The sequence below is a fragment of the Bombus pascuorum genome, chromosome 13 (genome assembly GCF_905332965.1).
Source record: "Bombus pascuorum chromosome 13, iyBomPasc1.1, whole genome shotgun sequence".
NCBI classification, from domain to species: Eukaryota; Metazoa; Arthropoda; class Insecta; order Hymenoptera; family Apidae; genus Bombus; species Bombus pascuorum.
In genome coordinates this window covers 2488433-2503677 of record NC_083500.1, presented here as the reverse complement: position 1 = coordinate 2503677, position 15245 = coordinate 2488433, and the positions used below count along the sequence as shown (strand labels likewise).

The 15245-nt window shown below is 32.1% G+C and overlaps 4 protein-coding genes across 9 annotated transcripts; all 4 read right to left on the bottom strand.

Annotated features, from left to right (window-relative positions):
* Positions 1–656: 656 nt before the first annotated feature.
* LOC132913443 (multiple inositol polyphosphate phosphatase 1-like) lies at positions 657–6222 on the bottom strand. 3 transcript variants are annotated; one of them, XM_060971803.1, is made up of 9 exons: positions 6097–6222; positions 3310–3494; positions 3104–3235; positions 2451–2644; positions 2262–2375; positions 1845–1989; positions 1556–1766; positions 1223–1432; positions 657–1018 (listed from the first exon to the last, which is right to left on the bottom strand). In XM_060971803.1, exons 2-9 carry the CDS (start codon positions 3470–3472, stop codon positions 781–783), a joined length of 1407 nt encoding a protein of 468 aa, XP_060827786.1. In that variant the 5' UTR covers positions 3473–3494; positions 6097–6222; the 3' UTR covers positions 657–780. The 3 variants fall into 3 exon arrangements, with proteins under 3 accessions (XP_060827786.1, XP_060827784.1, XP_060827787.1); XM_060971801.1 differs by having other exon boundaries at positions 5595–6158; XM_060971804.1 differs by lacking the exon at positions 6097–6222 and adding an exon at positions 3627–3794.
* On the bottom strand, positions 5781–9933 carry LOC132913445 (multiple inositol polyphosphate phosphatase 1-like). 3 transcript variants are annotated; one of them, XM_060971807.1, is made up of 10 exons: positions 9774–9933; positions 9347–9555; positions 8960–9094; positions 8689–8882; positions 8495–8617; positions 8267–8414; positions 7967–8177; positions 7690–7899; positions 7430–7602; positions 5781–6728 (listed from the first exon to the last, which is right to left on the bottom strand). In XM_060971807.1, exons 2-9 carry the CDS (start codon positions 9543–9545, stop codon positions 7440–7442), a joined length of 1383 nt encoding a protein of 460 aa, XP_060827790.1. In that variant the 5' UTR covers positions 9546–9555; positions 9774–9933; the 3' UTR covers positions 5781–6728; positions 7430–7439. The 3 variants fall into 3 exon arrangements, with proteins under 3 accessions (XP_060827790.1, XP_060827791.1, XP_060827792.1); XM_060971808.1 differs by having other exon boundaries at positions 9347–9568; positions 9794–9933; XM_060971809.1 differs by lacking the exon at positions 5781–6728 and having other exon boundaries at positions 6981–7602; positions 9774–9932.
* A 530-nt stretch (positions 9934–10463) lies between these two features.
* Positions 10464–12180, bottom strand: LOC132913481 (dynein light chain Tctex-type 5-like). The gene is made up of 3 exons (XM_060971881.1): positions 11924–12180; positions 11611–11804; positions 10464–11525 (listed from the first exon to the last, which is right to left on the bottom strand). Exons 1-3 carry the CDS (start codon positions 11960–11962, stop codon positions 11360–11362), a joined length of 399 nt encoding a protein of 132 aa, XP_060827864.1. The 5' UTR covers positions 11963–12180; the 3' UTR covers positions 10464–11359.
* An 838-nt stretch (positions 12181–13018) lies between these two features.
* Positions 13019–15222, bottom strand: LOC132913473 (uncharacterized). Of its 2 annotated transcripts, none has more exons than XM_060971872.1 (5): positions 15059–15222; positions 14553–14773; positions 14393–14480; positions 14074–14304; positions 13019–13973 (listed from the first exon to the last, which is right to left on the bottom strand). In XM_060971872.1, exons 2-5 carry the CDS (start codon positions 14765–14767, stop codon positions 13860–13862), a joined length of 648 nt encoding a protein of 215 aa, XP_060827855.1. In that variant the 5' UTR covers positions 14768–14773; positions 15059–15222; the 3' UTR covers positions 13019–13859. The 2 variants fall into 2 exon arrangements, with proteins under 2 accessions (XP_060827855.1, XP_060827854.1); XM_060971871.1 differs by having other exon boundaries at positions 14969–15207.
* Positions 15223–15245: the final 23 nt, after the last annotated feature.

The window sequence follows — 15245 nt, the reverse complement described above, 5'->3', positions numbered from 1 at the left end:
AAACTTGAATCAGTAAAACGTTAAACTTGTTAAATTAAGACGTAACAGTTTTTAACATCTGTCAATTATTTCCTTGACATCATCTTCCTCTATTCGAGATGACAACAGAGACTATTAATAATTAAACTTGTCATCATCTGAACTTATAAGATTACCAGCAATATGGGCCAAGGTGAAAATAAATAGCATTATGCCCGAGCATTTATGGTATACATATATCAGTAATTTATTTGTTCATAATTTATTTAGAAAGTAATTTGAGTACATAAATACAATGTACGAAGAGAGGCCTGTTTGATATTCAAATCTTCTACATTTATTAAGCGTATAGAAACACGTTGCTCTTACTTTTGCCATGAGATTTGAGAAAGTCTGAGAGAGAATTCTAAGCAACAATGTGACGATAATTGTGCATTATGTTTATACTTATGCGTAGTCATCACGAATCGGACGGACATCATTAGGAAGAAAGATAATTTAAATAATATTCCACTTATACGAGTACATATTTACGATATATAAACAAATGACAATGACAATAAACAACAATAAATGCATATAAATTACGTATAGGGCGGTAGAACAGGAATAAAAGACATTAAATATACACGTTTTGGCGATTTGAAAGCGCAGTGAAATGTTGGCGAGTCGTAATGTTGAATGCTTGGAATTATCTTATTTTAATAGCCATAATAATAGTTAATTTTATACGCGTTACGTTCAACATATTATGCGTCTTCTCTAAATTACGAACATCGACAACACGCATACACCTGTTTCCTACTTTCTAATAAAGACTAGAGAGAAGCATGAAAGAAGGACAAGGAAGAAATTGGTAGCGTAAGTGGTGGCACCACTTCCGTTCCAGCAAACATTAAGATCGCAATGTTTAAGCATTGGATTGAACTTCTGCTTGAAATATTCCCAATCGCAGAGACCAACATCACATCCGTCGAGCATGACCAGTTTCTCAGCCAAGTAAAACATTACTTTGTTTGGTTGATTAGTGATGTCGCATCTGTGAATAAAAATAGAAGCACTCTGTGATCAAGTGTAGTCGATTTACCACAAACGTTTGTGATCTTACGATTTTAAAGCGATGTTCTTATTTAACGATGTAACGCAATATCGGCTAATACGTAAACAATTTAGAAGGAAAATTTACATTATGTTTTATTTGTAGGGATTAATGTTTCAATTTAATTCGATAATATGTCATTACCTGTAAAATACAGCGACAAGATTTGCGGCGAAGGACGACATGAAAGAGGTTCGCCAATGACGTTTCGCCATATCTTTGTAATTAAGAGCCGTCAGTTGCGTTTGATCCTTATTAATATTCAATGTGGTCAAGAGATTCTGCAGACTTATGATATCGCCGAAGTAGAATATGCCTTTAGGTTCGTTAGACTCTCCATTTTGTTCCACTCTCCTACAATATTGATACGCTCGTTGATATCGAGAGATGACAGCTTACGAAGCGATAATAGATATTGTACACTATATCAAAGCAGATGGAAACTTCATTGAAATAAAGACAAAAAAATGAAATTACCAAAAGTGATTCATCATGTCTTGCAAAAGGGTACATCCTAGCTGCGCATTGATTTCACGTCCATATCCGGCCTTGTAATAATAGTAGAGATCTTCGCGATACTCTAGCACACGAAGTTCTTCTTTACTGAAAACAGCACACCAAGGAGAAAGTTTCGTCACTGTCCAGGCCTTTTCGTAACGGCACATATTGTACATCGTTAGAATTGATTCTGAAAAACGAGACAAGACGTCGATAAAACGAATGAAAAATACTAGACATTTTTTTGTTTCTAAACTGTCGAGCTTACCTTTGGAAATATCGTACAAAAATCCAAGACTCTGACTGACATTCTGTATCAGATTTTTAAACTGCGCTCCTTCTTCGAACATAATTACTTCTTCGATGGTAGTATTACTAGGACCATTATTCCACATGTTGCAGGATTTATACATCTGATACAGATAAAGTTAAATTAAAATTGAATTAGATTAAACTTAAAATTAGATTTCGATTTCTTGAAATGGTACAATTTGAAGAGCTCGCTAAAAATAGTACAAGTGTATTTAAAGGAAAAAGGAAAAGCGAGACAAATATCGGGATCAATCTATGCAATATCTAGAGAAAATTTTCTTCACAAATTTCCAAATCATTATGAATACGTATAACGTTTATATATTGCAACTTGTATATTACCACTATTCCTTATTGTATATGGTACACTTACTGTAAGCAGAGTATCATTTATGGCAACTTCTTCTGCATCCACCGCTTGTCTGTCACCAAACAGTCCCTCCATAAAGTAACTCATGCTGCTTTCGCGTGCATCGGTCGTTTTAAACTAAAATTAATATTTTCCAACTTAGTGAAATTAGTAAATTTTCATATTCTTAGTAGGATCGATCGTAGTGTATACCACATAATTTTCCGCCGTTATATTTTCGTCTATTGGTTGAAGAAGCTGCGGAAAATTGCTTTGCAATCGTCTCGCAAGCAATCTCATATCTTCCACACCTTGCGGTGTCAAAACTTCCGCTCTTTCGATTGCGAGGTACCCGTCCGGTTTCCATCTCTTTAAATTTTCTAAATCTCTGATGCACATACGGCCATCTGTGAAAAAGAAGATTGTCGAAGAGCGTATATTTCGAAAGTTGAACGAGCGAAGATCGATCCGCTGATGTAGAAAGTGAATTTTTAGATTCCCGATGCATTAATAGCTCAAGATCAGACGTGTTCCAATTCAAAGGGACGAATTTATGCATGAACTCGATAAATCTAGGGTTAACCACTGGACTATTGATCAATATGTAAAACGACGCGTGGCGAGGATCGATACGAAAAAGTGTCAATGACCCGAATTAGAGTTTAACTGGTTTACTTGCGTTTGCTTTAACGGGAACACCTCCTTCTCGGAATTTTTCCAATGAATACTGAAACGCGGTCACACGTAAAGACGTATGAATATTTTAATCTAAATGGTAGATAATTTGGGACTTGCTTTTATTCCAATTTTAATCTAATCGTCTGTTGATTTCCTCGTTGTGAAATGAAAAAATATGCCAAACTCACTGTTTCGAACTTCGTGATTGCTAATTATCTGATTCTGCAGTTCTGTTAATTTTTGCATTTCGATATCCTCCGTTTCAGACGGGCATCGTGTACCGTGTGTAGCAAACATCCAAATTTGCTCTGCATGACAGTCTATAAGTCGATTGAAAATTGAGAAGCTTCTTACTAAATGAGAAGTTTAATGGAAAAATGACACGAATACTCACTGGGTACATCTTGAAACCGAGTTTTACCGGCGTGGACAAAATGGTAGGCAGTTTTAGTGGCCATATATAAATATGGATCATCTTCGTCCGCAAAACAAGAGTCACCGTCACGCGCGTAAACGTGACTAATTAAGATAGTCAAGAATAGTACGTATGTATTCATTTTTAAAGTTTTTCTCTTTGATCTGCAACAAGGAAGAGGTAATTTTATATATATATTTTTTTTCCTTTTCGTTAGCCAGATTTTAAAATTTTCATAATTTTATTTTTAATTTTAATATTTGTAATATTTCATAATAATCTTAAGGAGATATTACCAATGTATATGAAATTTCACACGAAGAATGGAAATTATTCTGCTAGTTAAACCTACATTACGTGGTTCGTGCATAAAATTTGAATTTTGTTTAAGTAATTACCCAATTAATTTACAAGCCTAATAATATGATACTAATTTTGATCCCTTTAGTGGCGAAGAAACGTAAAACAGCTACAAATAACTCTTGTTCTATAACTCTCGGAATGCATAAAATGCTTTGTTTCATTGAAGTACAGCAAGCAATAAACCTACATTTTCCTGTGCTGATGTCACATGTTACTTTACTACCGGCTTTACGAATTATCTACGATCAACTATACGTAAAATAGATCTTATGTAACCAACAGGATATTTATTCATCTCTTCCTTTTTTATTATTTTTCACGGTTAAATGCAGATACATAAGTAGGAAATTATCCTTGTTATCTTAAGGTTCATATAATCGATAAATACAGAATATCGATAAATTTATCAACAGACACTACATTTAATAAACTTTCAATTTAAAGATAAGTCGGACTGTCTGCTTTGATTTGAATATTTATAGAACGTCATAGGATTCAAGTTATCGATGGGTTTAATGTTTAATTTGGTCTTGGATTTTCCGATTCTATGATGTGAAAGGAATTGTAATACGTACGTGCAATAGATATTCGCCTACCAAGGTTAAGGATAGATGTAGAACATGCACGTGAATGTGAAAGTTAAGATGTGTTCACGCATTACGCGTATGAACAGCTACATATATTGCATAATTCGCGTGTAAGAACAGGTTCTGGTGAAGTTCTAGTCTTTACTGTACGGTTACTATTTTTGCGGTCGAATTTAAAGTAACATTTGTTCTGTTTTTATCGATATTCGTCTTCGAAATTTACACCAACAGTTGTTAATTCTTTACGCGCCGACTTTTATTAAAATTCGTTTTGCATGTCTCAATGTTGCTTCAATAAGCAACGGTTAAGACTGTACTTGAATGATCCATATAGCTGTTGAAACGTAATTTCCGAAACATAAATTGTAAAATAAAATGTGCAATGATTCGCGGAGAACCTATGAAGGCGGGAGGCTGCTGGAAGAGTAATTCAAGAGTAAGTTAGATTGACGATAACGAAATTGGTAGTGGCTTGATTAGCAAAGCCTTCTCTTAGTGTAATAAGTCTACTTGGCCTACTTATTGTCAATTTCTTGTGTCCGCAAGTGCCAAGTCTCGTGTAAGCCTGGTACCGATTTGATTCTTCCGGAAAACCTCAACGTATTACGTTACACGCTTATTCTTTTGTCACATTCCGATGGAACACAGTTTCTTTCCGTAATTTCAATTTTAAAATGTGAGATATTTGTTTCACCTTATTAATATACGCATACCAACATAGAATATGAAATGAATAAAATAAATTTCCACACGAACGAATATTAGCACTTGATACCGATTCAGAATCAATTTTCTAATGTTAATCGGAAGGAAAGTAAAACAAACTAAAACAGATTGTTTTTATTCAATAAACATCGATGAACTGTAATTTTTTGTTGATAATTGAGAACAAAAGTAGGACGTCGGCGTCACGGTTAGCGATCCGTACTGCTACTATTCAACAATTTAATTATTCACAGACGAGCTTATTTATTCAAATGAAATTCCTCCTAGATGTGTAAGCGGCATTCCATCGAAAGTTGAATGAAATGAATTTCGCCGCAGCGTTTCATTCGCACCGCTTTCACGACCTGCCTCACATAATTTTTATCTCGTTGAGGGGCTATTTTATCATAAATATAACGCGAAGATATTATTTTTTAAATCTTGTTACGAAAATGTACAATCATAAAATTACCATAAATCAAAATGATTATACTAATCTTACTATAAGAACAAAAATTTATCGAAAGAATTGTTCAAGAAATTACTAAAATTATAGTATTATTGGAATTATTTCCCAGTAGGAATTTTTCATACTCATTAAGAAATTACCGTATTCTTTACGTCCTGTTCAAGCGCATTAAATAGAGTACGGGTTTATAGACCTGAAAAGAGAGAGTGCGACCGACAGTATTGTTCACTTTTCCTCAATCGGTAGAGTGCTTTGCCCTCTGCAATTCTGGGCAAATGAGATCGTATCAATGTTTCATAAACACTTCAACACAATCGATCTTTCGCTGAAACTTATGATCGTTTTCTTCTCATTCTTCGAACTAAAACGACACGAAAACCATTCGATGTGATTCGTTCGATAAGCTATGTCAGATTCAACTTTTATCAATAAGTTTTGGTGTTCTTTCTTTTTTTTTCTATATTTTTTATACGAAGATTGCACGATCAAGTTTCAGAACTTCACGACCCGACGCGGCGCTTGGAACAATCGATCTTCGACGATAGATTCTACGGATTCTCTAGCAATATCAAGGATTTTCGCATGAATCACTGTCTGAGGCACTATATCACTGTTTAAAATACAAGTCAACTGTGACAATACCATGAAATGCGCGTAGTAGTTGTTTGTATGCCGATCGCGACCACCTTTCGAGGCGGCAGCTCGTGTGGCACTGCCGTAAGGTCGTCGAGCTTCGTTGCTCCTAGCGTGTAAAAGTTGTATAGTTTCAGCGATAGACCCCGCGAATTGTGTATTACGGTTTGTAGCCTTTGAACCTTCGTTGGCCCAACGTAGTGTTTCATGCGTTCTATAAAATCGTAAAGGTCCGTCACTTTGAGCACGCGCAATCAATAAGAACCTGGGGAAACAAGTTCCCCCTAAGTTCCGCTAAAATAACCTGCTATAATAGTTTATTTTTCGTCACGACACATATGAACGTATTACGAACGTTTACAAGACTCTGGAAATAAATTATTGGTATCGTTAAAAATCTTTCTTTCATATTCTGAGGAACTGCTGGAAAGATTGAAGGTAAACTACTGAAAAAACTAGATTGAAATTTTTTTCAAGTATTTCAGGCATCAGATTATCATTCGTTACAACGTTTAAACGCACACCCCTGCTGACCAGCATTGGTCACGGTATTCCAGGTGCCACTGACATAAGGTCGTCAAGCTTCGTTGATTCGTATGTGTGCAGTCTATACATTTTGTACTCTGCTAAAGCTATAGTCACTGGAATCGAAGAAGTAATTACGTTCTACGAGAATATTTATTAATACTTATTATACTTATACTTATTATACTTATTATACTTATTAATAGAATGTATTTAAATATCGACGGTGAATTATAAATCATAAATCAATAAATTATAATCATAAATCTGCGAATTAAAATGACCAACGCGTAATTGATTAACCAATTAACTCGGGAGATAGATATGTGTAAAATGGATATTCAAGTATAAATACATTAATCCTAATATTCTGATTTCACGCAGCACGTAGATTATATTTATGTATTTAAATAGAGTACAGTAATTACGTAGTAATACAGTAGTAATTACAGATGGCAAATAACAAATGATAATAAATATTATTACTCCGCTATCTCTTTCGAAGTTAAACAAATATGTATAAAGATTTTTCTGATAATATCAAGTAAACGTGATTAAATTTGAAGGTGTCATATATGAGCATATCGTTCATCACACCAGCTTATATGACAGTAATATAAGGTCGTCTAGCTTCGTTGCTTCGAACATATACAGGTTGTCAGACTGTAATTTCTTCAACACAATTCCTGACAAAAGCACATACGATAATCTACGTAATCACTACGGAATCACTCCTGCTACTAAATTACTTCATTGTTTTCTTTTGCGTAACGCTTACTATTAATACCATTAATAATAAAATAAGATGCTACGTTACATGTAATATATCATTTTGTTTTATCAGCTTTACAAAAATCTGTGTTACAGCCGAACGCGTTGGGTCCCATTTTCTCCTTCAAATATTTCCAATCGCACACGCCCAATTCACAACCTTCGTAATCTAAAGGTTTCTCGTTTAAGTAAAACCTAACTTTATTCGACGAATCGCACCTGAAAGCAGTTTTAACATGAGAAGAGAATAAATCGATCTGAGTAGCTGAAATATGAGAACAAAATCCAAAATAATCCTTGACGTACCTATAAAAAATGGCTGCAAGATTCGCAGCAAACGGCGCCAGACGGGAACTATTCCACTTTCTGTTTCTCATATTTTCAAAATTCGAAGCTTTCAAAGGTACCGAGTCTTTTGCAACCCCCATCGTTGTTAAAAGCAACTGAAGCGCCGTACTATGAGTGAAATAAAAAATGCCTTGTGGTTCGTCGCTTAAGTCTCCGTTCTCCAATTTTCTAAAATATCAGCAATGTAACTTAACGCAGTATTTGTAGTATTTATATTAATAACACTGACGCTTACCTAAAATGATTAAACATGTCCTGTAACGGTGGACATCCAATGACATTGCTCATTTCTTCGCCGTAACCGGCGTGGTAATAATAATACAGATCCTCTTCGTACTCGAATAGTTCATCTTCGTGCTTTGTAAAAACGGCACACCAGGGAGATCTTTCATTTACGTACCAAGCATTTTCAAAAGCGCATGCGGTGTACATAATTAAAACATCATCTAAATCAAGTTGATTAATCAATCTTCACTGATAATAATTAATACAAGAAATAAATTTATTCAGATTCTCGTGGAATAATATTTGATACCGAAAGAGAGGCTGTTCGAAAAGCCAAGTCGCTGACTAACATTGCCGATTATTTCTCTGAATGATGGACTATCTAAAAATTTATCAACTTCGGACTTGTCCGTCGAATTATGCACTTGTTCCAACCATGCCTTGCAAATTTTATAATACTAAAAACGAGGTAGGTATATTCTCATATGAGAAAATGCTATTTTAATGATCGATGATTAGTATCAATATTTTTATCAACCTGTAACAGAGTATCCTCAGAAGTTGGTACTACCACCGTGTTGTCGATGGTTACATCACCGAAGAGCCCATTAATAAAATTTTCCATACTAGCTATAGTTCGTTGCAGATCTGTCGATCTAAACTATACATATATCAAAGTTAAATGAATCGATTGTCATCCAAGTACTTAAACATTACGCGTTAAAGGCTTACTTTGTATATTTGCTTTAAAGTATCAACCGGATAGGATTGCAAAAGTTCCGGGAAATAATCTTTAAACCGTGCACCAAGCGATGATAAATCTTTTTCACCTTGAATTGTCAAATACTTGGATCGGTGTTTTTTAAGATTTGGATCTAACTTCCACGTTTTTAGTTTCTCTAAGTCCTTCTGGCATAAACTACCATCTACAAATACATCGTGTTATACGAAAACGGAAAGTTATTATGAACTGACAAAAAGATCTTTCGAGGATCTTACTTACTTCCATATTTTTCATGATTCTCGATGATGCTACTTTGAAGTTTTGGCAAATTATGTTTCATGCTTTTGATCTGGTCCTTTCCAGGATTGCGAGTTCCGTGCCTAATTAACATCCAAATTTGGACTGGCTTGCAATCTGGGGAAAGAAGCAGTAAAAAAATATATAATAATATAAAATAAGAAGCAGAAGTAAAAAGTATCAGTGCAAGGGTTGTTCTGTAATCACATAACTTTCTTATTCTTTTGCCTCACTAATGATCGTGCGACCGCTTAGTTCCAATTATAAATAATCAAAGGAGAACAAAATATATTCGAAGTTACGATACTATTTATTCTATTCATGTTATAATACATTATGTATCATAAGTGACAGTCTGCAATTACTTACTTGGAAGAGTAGTATTTTTAATTAAGCCATGTTCGACTACGTAAGCCGTCTTCGTACCAGCGCGTAGATAGGGATGTTCATCGTCGGAATAACAATAATTACTATCACTTAAAACTAACTCGTTTGTCAAACAAAAAAGTGCAATTAATATCGCAAAAATGTTTACTCTCGACATACTTCCTTTGCGAAAGAACTGCATGCTGTGTATGCTGTGTCTGTAATCTAAAATGGGATAAGTACACAGTGAATAATTTAAAACGTATGTTACATAAGTTACATATTTTAGGAAGAACGTATGCACCTAAAAACGTTATGTAAATCATATGCACGTTATTTCACAAAAGATGGAACCGAATAGTATTTGAAACAAAAAGTAAAATTATCATACGAAGGCAACTATGGAATGTAAATTTTGTATAATAGGTACATACGTTCAAACAAACTCACGTTTAAACTCTGCTATTCACTTACTCCAGTTGTGCGATACAAATGTTACTAATCATGCGTTCCTCTCCTTTATACGAAGAAACTGCCTCGACTACGTCCTATCAGTAGCCTCAGGTTATAATGCTTTACGAGGCTTAGTATTTCCGAATGTATATTCAATAGACTGCATATAAAAAAGATATAATGTAATTCGTATATATGTATCGATCAGAAAGTTGATCATACAGAAAATTCGATGAGTAAAATGTTTTGATGGTCGATAACCGGTTTGGCAACTGGTTTTATAAAATCTACCTTAAATAAAACAATTCAGTCTGCGTATGTCATGGAAAATCATCTGTATAAACTTTGTATTTTATATCAACAATTTATGATAGTACATACGTATATCGACAGCATTTCTTTTACATCGATTATCGACGGTTATAATTATGTTTTAATAATTTACGATCAATGACTTTTATTTCTGTAATATTCTAATACTAAAGAGGAAATGCATTTCAACGAAGCAGAACATTTTTATAGCATAGCATTTTTAATTCTTAACGAATATACTTATTGAAAAAGAAACTGCAATCGTTAAATTTGTTGTATACTAATTCATATCAAGCTAAAAGATCTTATTTTACTCAAACTAGATTAGATTACCTTGGATAAGCAACGCACGAGATTAACGTAACATTAAAAAAGCACCTAGTTATTGATATACGTATATCAATAAACTATAGAATCATAAAAACCATAACAGCAACAAGGTAAATGAAAATCTTTGATTTTATTGATCGTAGTGTTGCGATAAATACTTGTATGATTTAAATCTGGCAATTGCGAATAATAATTAGAAAAGATATCGTGTCTAGCTTTAAATAAATTATGACAATAATTCTCTTGAGTACGCAATCGGTAGAGATAAACAAAGGTGTGTTTAAATCACTGTATCCATACACAAGTTGATTCTTATTATTACTACATGTTCTTGCTATTTCCCGCAATTATTGATAAAAATCTATCACTCATTAACGTCGATACCACATGGAAAATGTATGATCTGATGAAAATCAAGAGAACATCGTTCAAATTTTAATTTTGTCGTGAATAAATATTAACATATAATTAGTTTCGAAAATATTCGGACACTTTATAACTCAAGGTAAAAAACTAAAATGGCAATTCTTTTATAAAAGTTCAATATTTTATTGTTTTGTTCAATAACATGTTTTAAGCAGTTTAGTATGTTGATTATTTTCTATTAGTAACCGACGTTGTATTTTATTATTCTATTAACTGAATTTATCTGAATTTAACTGTGTTTATTGTTGTCTTTTTATTAATTCTACGGTTCAATTCATTTTTTTTTTTTTTTTAAGTCAAAAGTTTTTTCATTCTGACATATATATATTATACTTCAATATATTGTAAAACATTTTTGTTGTCTTATCTTCAGCTGTTTCAGATATAGAACATAAAAGTCAAAGTTATGGTAGTGTTCGAATATTTTCGAGACCGATTGTACGTAGTTTGATAGGCAATAAGAGTGAAAAATTACTAAGAAGATGATAATTCAACTTATTCACAATAAAGACCAAATACACAACAATAGGCATGAAAAGTTCGAGCTCCGTATGTAAATGTGGAGTAATTGTCTTTTCCAGCGTCCCAAAGAAAGCCTATAGATGATTGTATAGATTGATTTGCTTTTTCTATGATGGTCACATTGACTACGATTTTATATCTGGATATAAATGTAATTCATTAAAATATATAAAAATTACTGAATTTACTAAGATAAAGTGTATCAATAATAAGAAAATAATTACCTATCGAAGTTCAAGGTTTTAATTTTTTCTCTAATTTCAATGGCTACTAACTCACAAAGCTTCAGACACTCCACAGCATTATAAGAAATATCTTCTAATTTAGTTATCATTATCGTCTTTACAATCTTATCCACTGGATCTATTTTAAAAGGATTGTAAGCATTCAGACGATAAGTGTTCTGATATTTTGGCGTCTACAAACATATAACAAATCAAAGCAAATAGAAGTCCATATTCATCAGATTTACCAAAAATTAGGTATTACCAAAGACACTGGTACTACTTGAAGTAATAAAATTATAATGATTCTCACCTCTCGTTCGTTATCGTGGTTCGTTAAATGGTTATCCATATCTAATTGAGAAAGTATATAAAATATAACAAATAGAGTATATGATTAAAGATATGGCTACACCTGGCAAGTTGCATCTGATAACTAGCGCCTATCTTAATAATTGAATAATTTTTCCTGGAAATACTTGTCACTCACATCTATACAGTACAATCACGAATGGTTACTTAGAAACCAAACTAAACATGTTGATTGATCAATTTTGTTCTAAAACAGAATCAATAAAGATAGTCCATCGATACTGAATATTTGGAAATATAAACGAAATATTTTCCTCTTGTATTGAACACGACATTAATATTATTATTTTTTTGAATATAAAAATATATTTCAAATTTATTTAAATATTTATTTATTTAAAAATATGTTTGTTAGATGTTAGAGTTATTTGAGTATTTAAATATATTTTTAATTAACTTTCAAAATCGTCTCCATCATACGGAATAGAGTAAGCATAGAGAGCATTTAACTCGGTATCGATCTATGCGATATATCGAACTGATTTAAATTATCGAAATATTGCGCGCTTCCGTGGAGTTAAAAACCTGGGTCTTTTGACATATTTCAATCGGCGTCATTCAGTTAATTGAAATTGTATTGTAAATTGTGTTATTTAGTGCAAAATATTGTTCCTTTTTATAAATATTTCTTGTAGTGTGTGTGATGTGAATTAAATAAAATGATTCAACCAATCTCTTGGGAGCAGAGTACAATCTCAATCGTGATGAAACTGAAGCTAACAGCCTACCAAAGTTAGTCGAATATATTCAAATAAACATTATATCTTACGTCTTTTATAAAATTAAATAAAGTTACGCAAGTATAGTTAAACAATCGATATACAATTTTAAAAATTTATTTATCGTGACATAAGTAACTTTGCCAATATTTCCTATTTGGCCCCCCAGTATGGCCATAGGGTAATACTTAATTGAACCAAAGACAAAAGAGTAAAGTATACTTTCAAACGATACTGTCCTTAACAATAATGAATTGTGTAGGTATTCTGTCAACAATCGAATTTCATTTTGATATTACAAAATAACATACAATATATTAAATAATACATAAATATTCATATATTTTTTATAATAACATATTTAAAGTTTTACATCAATTTAATCAGTTAAATAAAATAAATTGTATTATACGACAGATTGACAGTTCTTTGGCTTCGTTTTACATTATGTTACTTTTACAACTGTGAGTTTAATTCATATGCAATTCAATATAACAATATTTAAAATTTGTTCATTAGTTGAATACATACAAATTTCATATCACTTACAAATATTATACATGTGTAACTTTAATTAGAAGCAATCACCAAGACATAAACATATATTTTAATGTTTAAAAATTTATTTATCTATTGTTAGTATAAAAAGCATTGGTAAATAAATTTTAGCATTTTATTGTTGAAACAAATATGTGTTAGAAACGAAAGCATAGAAACAATAAATAAACATAGAAACATTTAAACAAAATCAGAATATAATTTTAGCACATAAAGATATACATTCATGCCTAAGATTTAGCATTGGAAATGAGAGCTTTATAATTTGTTTTATTATGAGAATTATTTTTATTTAATGAAACAGACTCTATCATATAATTTTGATACTAAATGCGGGACATGAATGTACTTCTTATTTAATAATATATTACACTTCTGTATGATGTCTGTTGACATCCATTACTTTAAATACTAATACACAAAATATAGGCTTGTGCTACTTTACTCTATATGGAGATCAAAGTCTACTGACACATTAAAAGAATTATGTGTCATTCGGAACCTTACTTCTTCCTTTTTAATTAATTAAGTAATAAACATATTTGGTAACAAAGACTTCATAAAGATACATCTTCCCATGCATAAAATTCATTAATTATTCTAAGACAACAATTCAACTTCAGCTTGAATATTTTGTCGTGCTTGCTCTTCATATTTTTCTCGAAATTCCTTTGTGGCAAAAATATTTGGGATCTGCACGAAGTTCTGCAGTACCTAATTTTTTTAACATGAAAAAAGAGTAATCAGAAAATAATGTGTACGTATGTGAAGGAATAGACATATTTAAGTATAATACATTCAATAGTACTATTACCTTTAAACGTAATGCAGTATACATTGGCTCACTAAGAAAAGAATATTCTCCACGTATTTTTTCTCTATATTCTGCATAACTTTCTGGACAAGATCCTAACACAGCCATGTCCAAATCTAAAAAGTAATGAGCATCTTCACCACCAAAGGCACCACCAATTTTATGTGCATCAGTACTATGTGTTGCAGCTACTTTCAGAAGTTCACAAGCTTCTTCTCTTAATTGTGCATCCTACGTGCATAAAAAAACAATGTAAAAAATATATATTCATCTATCTAATGATGAGAGTAACAATCTTATATCACAAACTGATAATTACAGCAGGAATTTCAACTTCATCTGCAAATGCATTAAAATGCTCCAAATTCTTGTTTTCACCATCTAAAGCTTTGGGATCATATTCAAAGCTATAAATTTAAATTATTAGAATTATAATTTATTCATACTATTTCTTTACTTGAGTTTATGTTGCTACTTACTTTTGAAAAAATAAGGCAAGAAGCACAGCTTGAGGATTCTTTAAGTTATTCTTAATTTCATAATAACAATTCAATTTATCATGAAGAGAATCTAGATTATGATAAGTACGTTTTTCTTCTGAATAAGCTTCCTGTAGTTTTGTGAACCATGTGTCACAGACATCACTATTTAATCCATTAATTGCTTCTTTCCAGCTTTCTTCTATTGATGCCATTTCCCTCTGAAATTGTTTGTAGATGTTCTTTAAAATATTTTCACTTAGAAATTTCAATTAACTATTTTTTACTAAATTTACGATTTCAAATTTGGAGGAAACAAAATGTTTTCGTATACAAATGAATAGTAGTACTGTTATAGTAAAGAAAAAATTGTTTGGAAACGAAATAAATTATCTTCGTTAATTCCACATACTCACAGTGTATCAAAGGAGTCAAACAATGTGATAGTATAACTTATTGTTAGAGACGAAAAGTAAGAAATTGTGCTACGTTGAAATTCTGATTACCGAAACATAATGCGTCGCTGCGGGTGCTCGCTGACTGAATGAATTCTGCTTGGTAAAATAAAGTCGGCTTCCATTTATTGATCGGATTGTGTTCGAGTTTTATCAACGAAATATAGCGTGATTTATAATCATCATTGTTTGTATAAAACATTATATTTGATCTTTTTAGAATATGTAATATGTTAAA

Excerpts from the sequence above, each read along its gene's own strand:
- LOC132913445 (XM_060971807.1), bottom strand. The coding sequence starts at position 9,545 with ATGCAGTTCTTTCGCAAAGGAAGTATGTCGAGAGTAAACATTTTTGCG. Across the intron at positions 8,618-8,688 it reads CTTTAAAGCAAATATACAAA|TTTAGATCGACAGATCTGCA; the intron begins GTAAGCCTTTAA and ends ATATATGTATAG. Across the intron at positions 8,178-8,266 it reads TTCGAACAGCCTCTCTTTCG|ATGATGTTTTAATTATGTAC; the intron begins GTATCAAATATT and ends AACTTGATTTAG.
- LOC132913443 (XM_060971803.1), bottom strand. The coding sequence starts at position 3,472 with ATGAATACATACGTACTATTCTTGACTATCTTAATTAGTCACGTTTAC. Across the intron at positions 1,990-2,261 it reads TAAATGATACTCTGCTTACA|ATGTATAAATCCTGCAACAT; the intron begins GTAAGTGTACCA and ends TATCTGTATCAG. Across the intron at positions 1,019-1,222 it reads CTTGTCGCTGTATTTTACAG|ATGCGACATCACTAATCAAC; the intron begins GTAATGACATAT and ends TTTTATTCACAG.
- LOC132913473 (XM_060971872.1), bottom strand. The coding sequence starts at position 14,767 with ATGGCATCAATAGAAGAAAGCTGGAAAGAAGCAATTAATGGATTAAAT. Across the intron at positions 14,481-14,552 it reads CTTGCCTTATTTTTTCAAAA|CTTTGAATATGATCCCAAAG; the intron begins GTAAGTAGCAAC and ends TTAAATTTATAG. Across the intron at positions 14,305-14,392 it reads ATGAAGTTGAAATTCCTGCT|GATGCACAATTAAGAGAAGA; the intron begins GTAATTATCAGT and ends TTATGCACGTAG.
- LOC132913481 (XM_060971881.1), bottom strand. The coding sequence starts at position 11,962 with ATGGATAACCATTTAACGAACCACGATAACGAACGAGAG. Across the intron at positions 11,805-11,923 it reads ACCACGATAACGAACGAGAG|ACGCCAAAATATCAGAACAC; the intron begins GTGAGAATCATT and ends ATATGTTTGTAG. Across the intron at positions 11,526-11,610 it reads AAAACCTTGAACTTCGATAG|ATATAAAATCGTAGTCAATG; the intron begins GTAATTATTTTC and ends ATTTATATCCAG.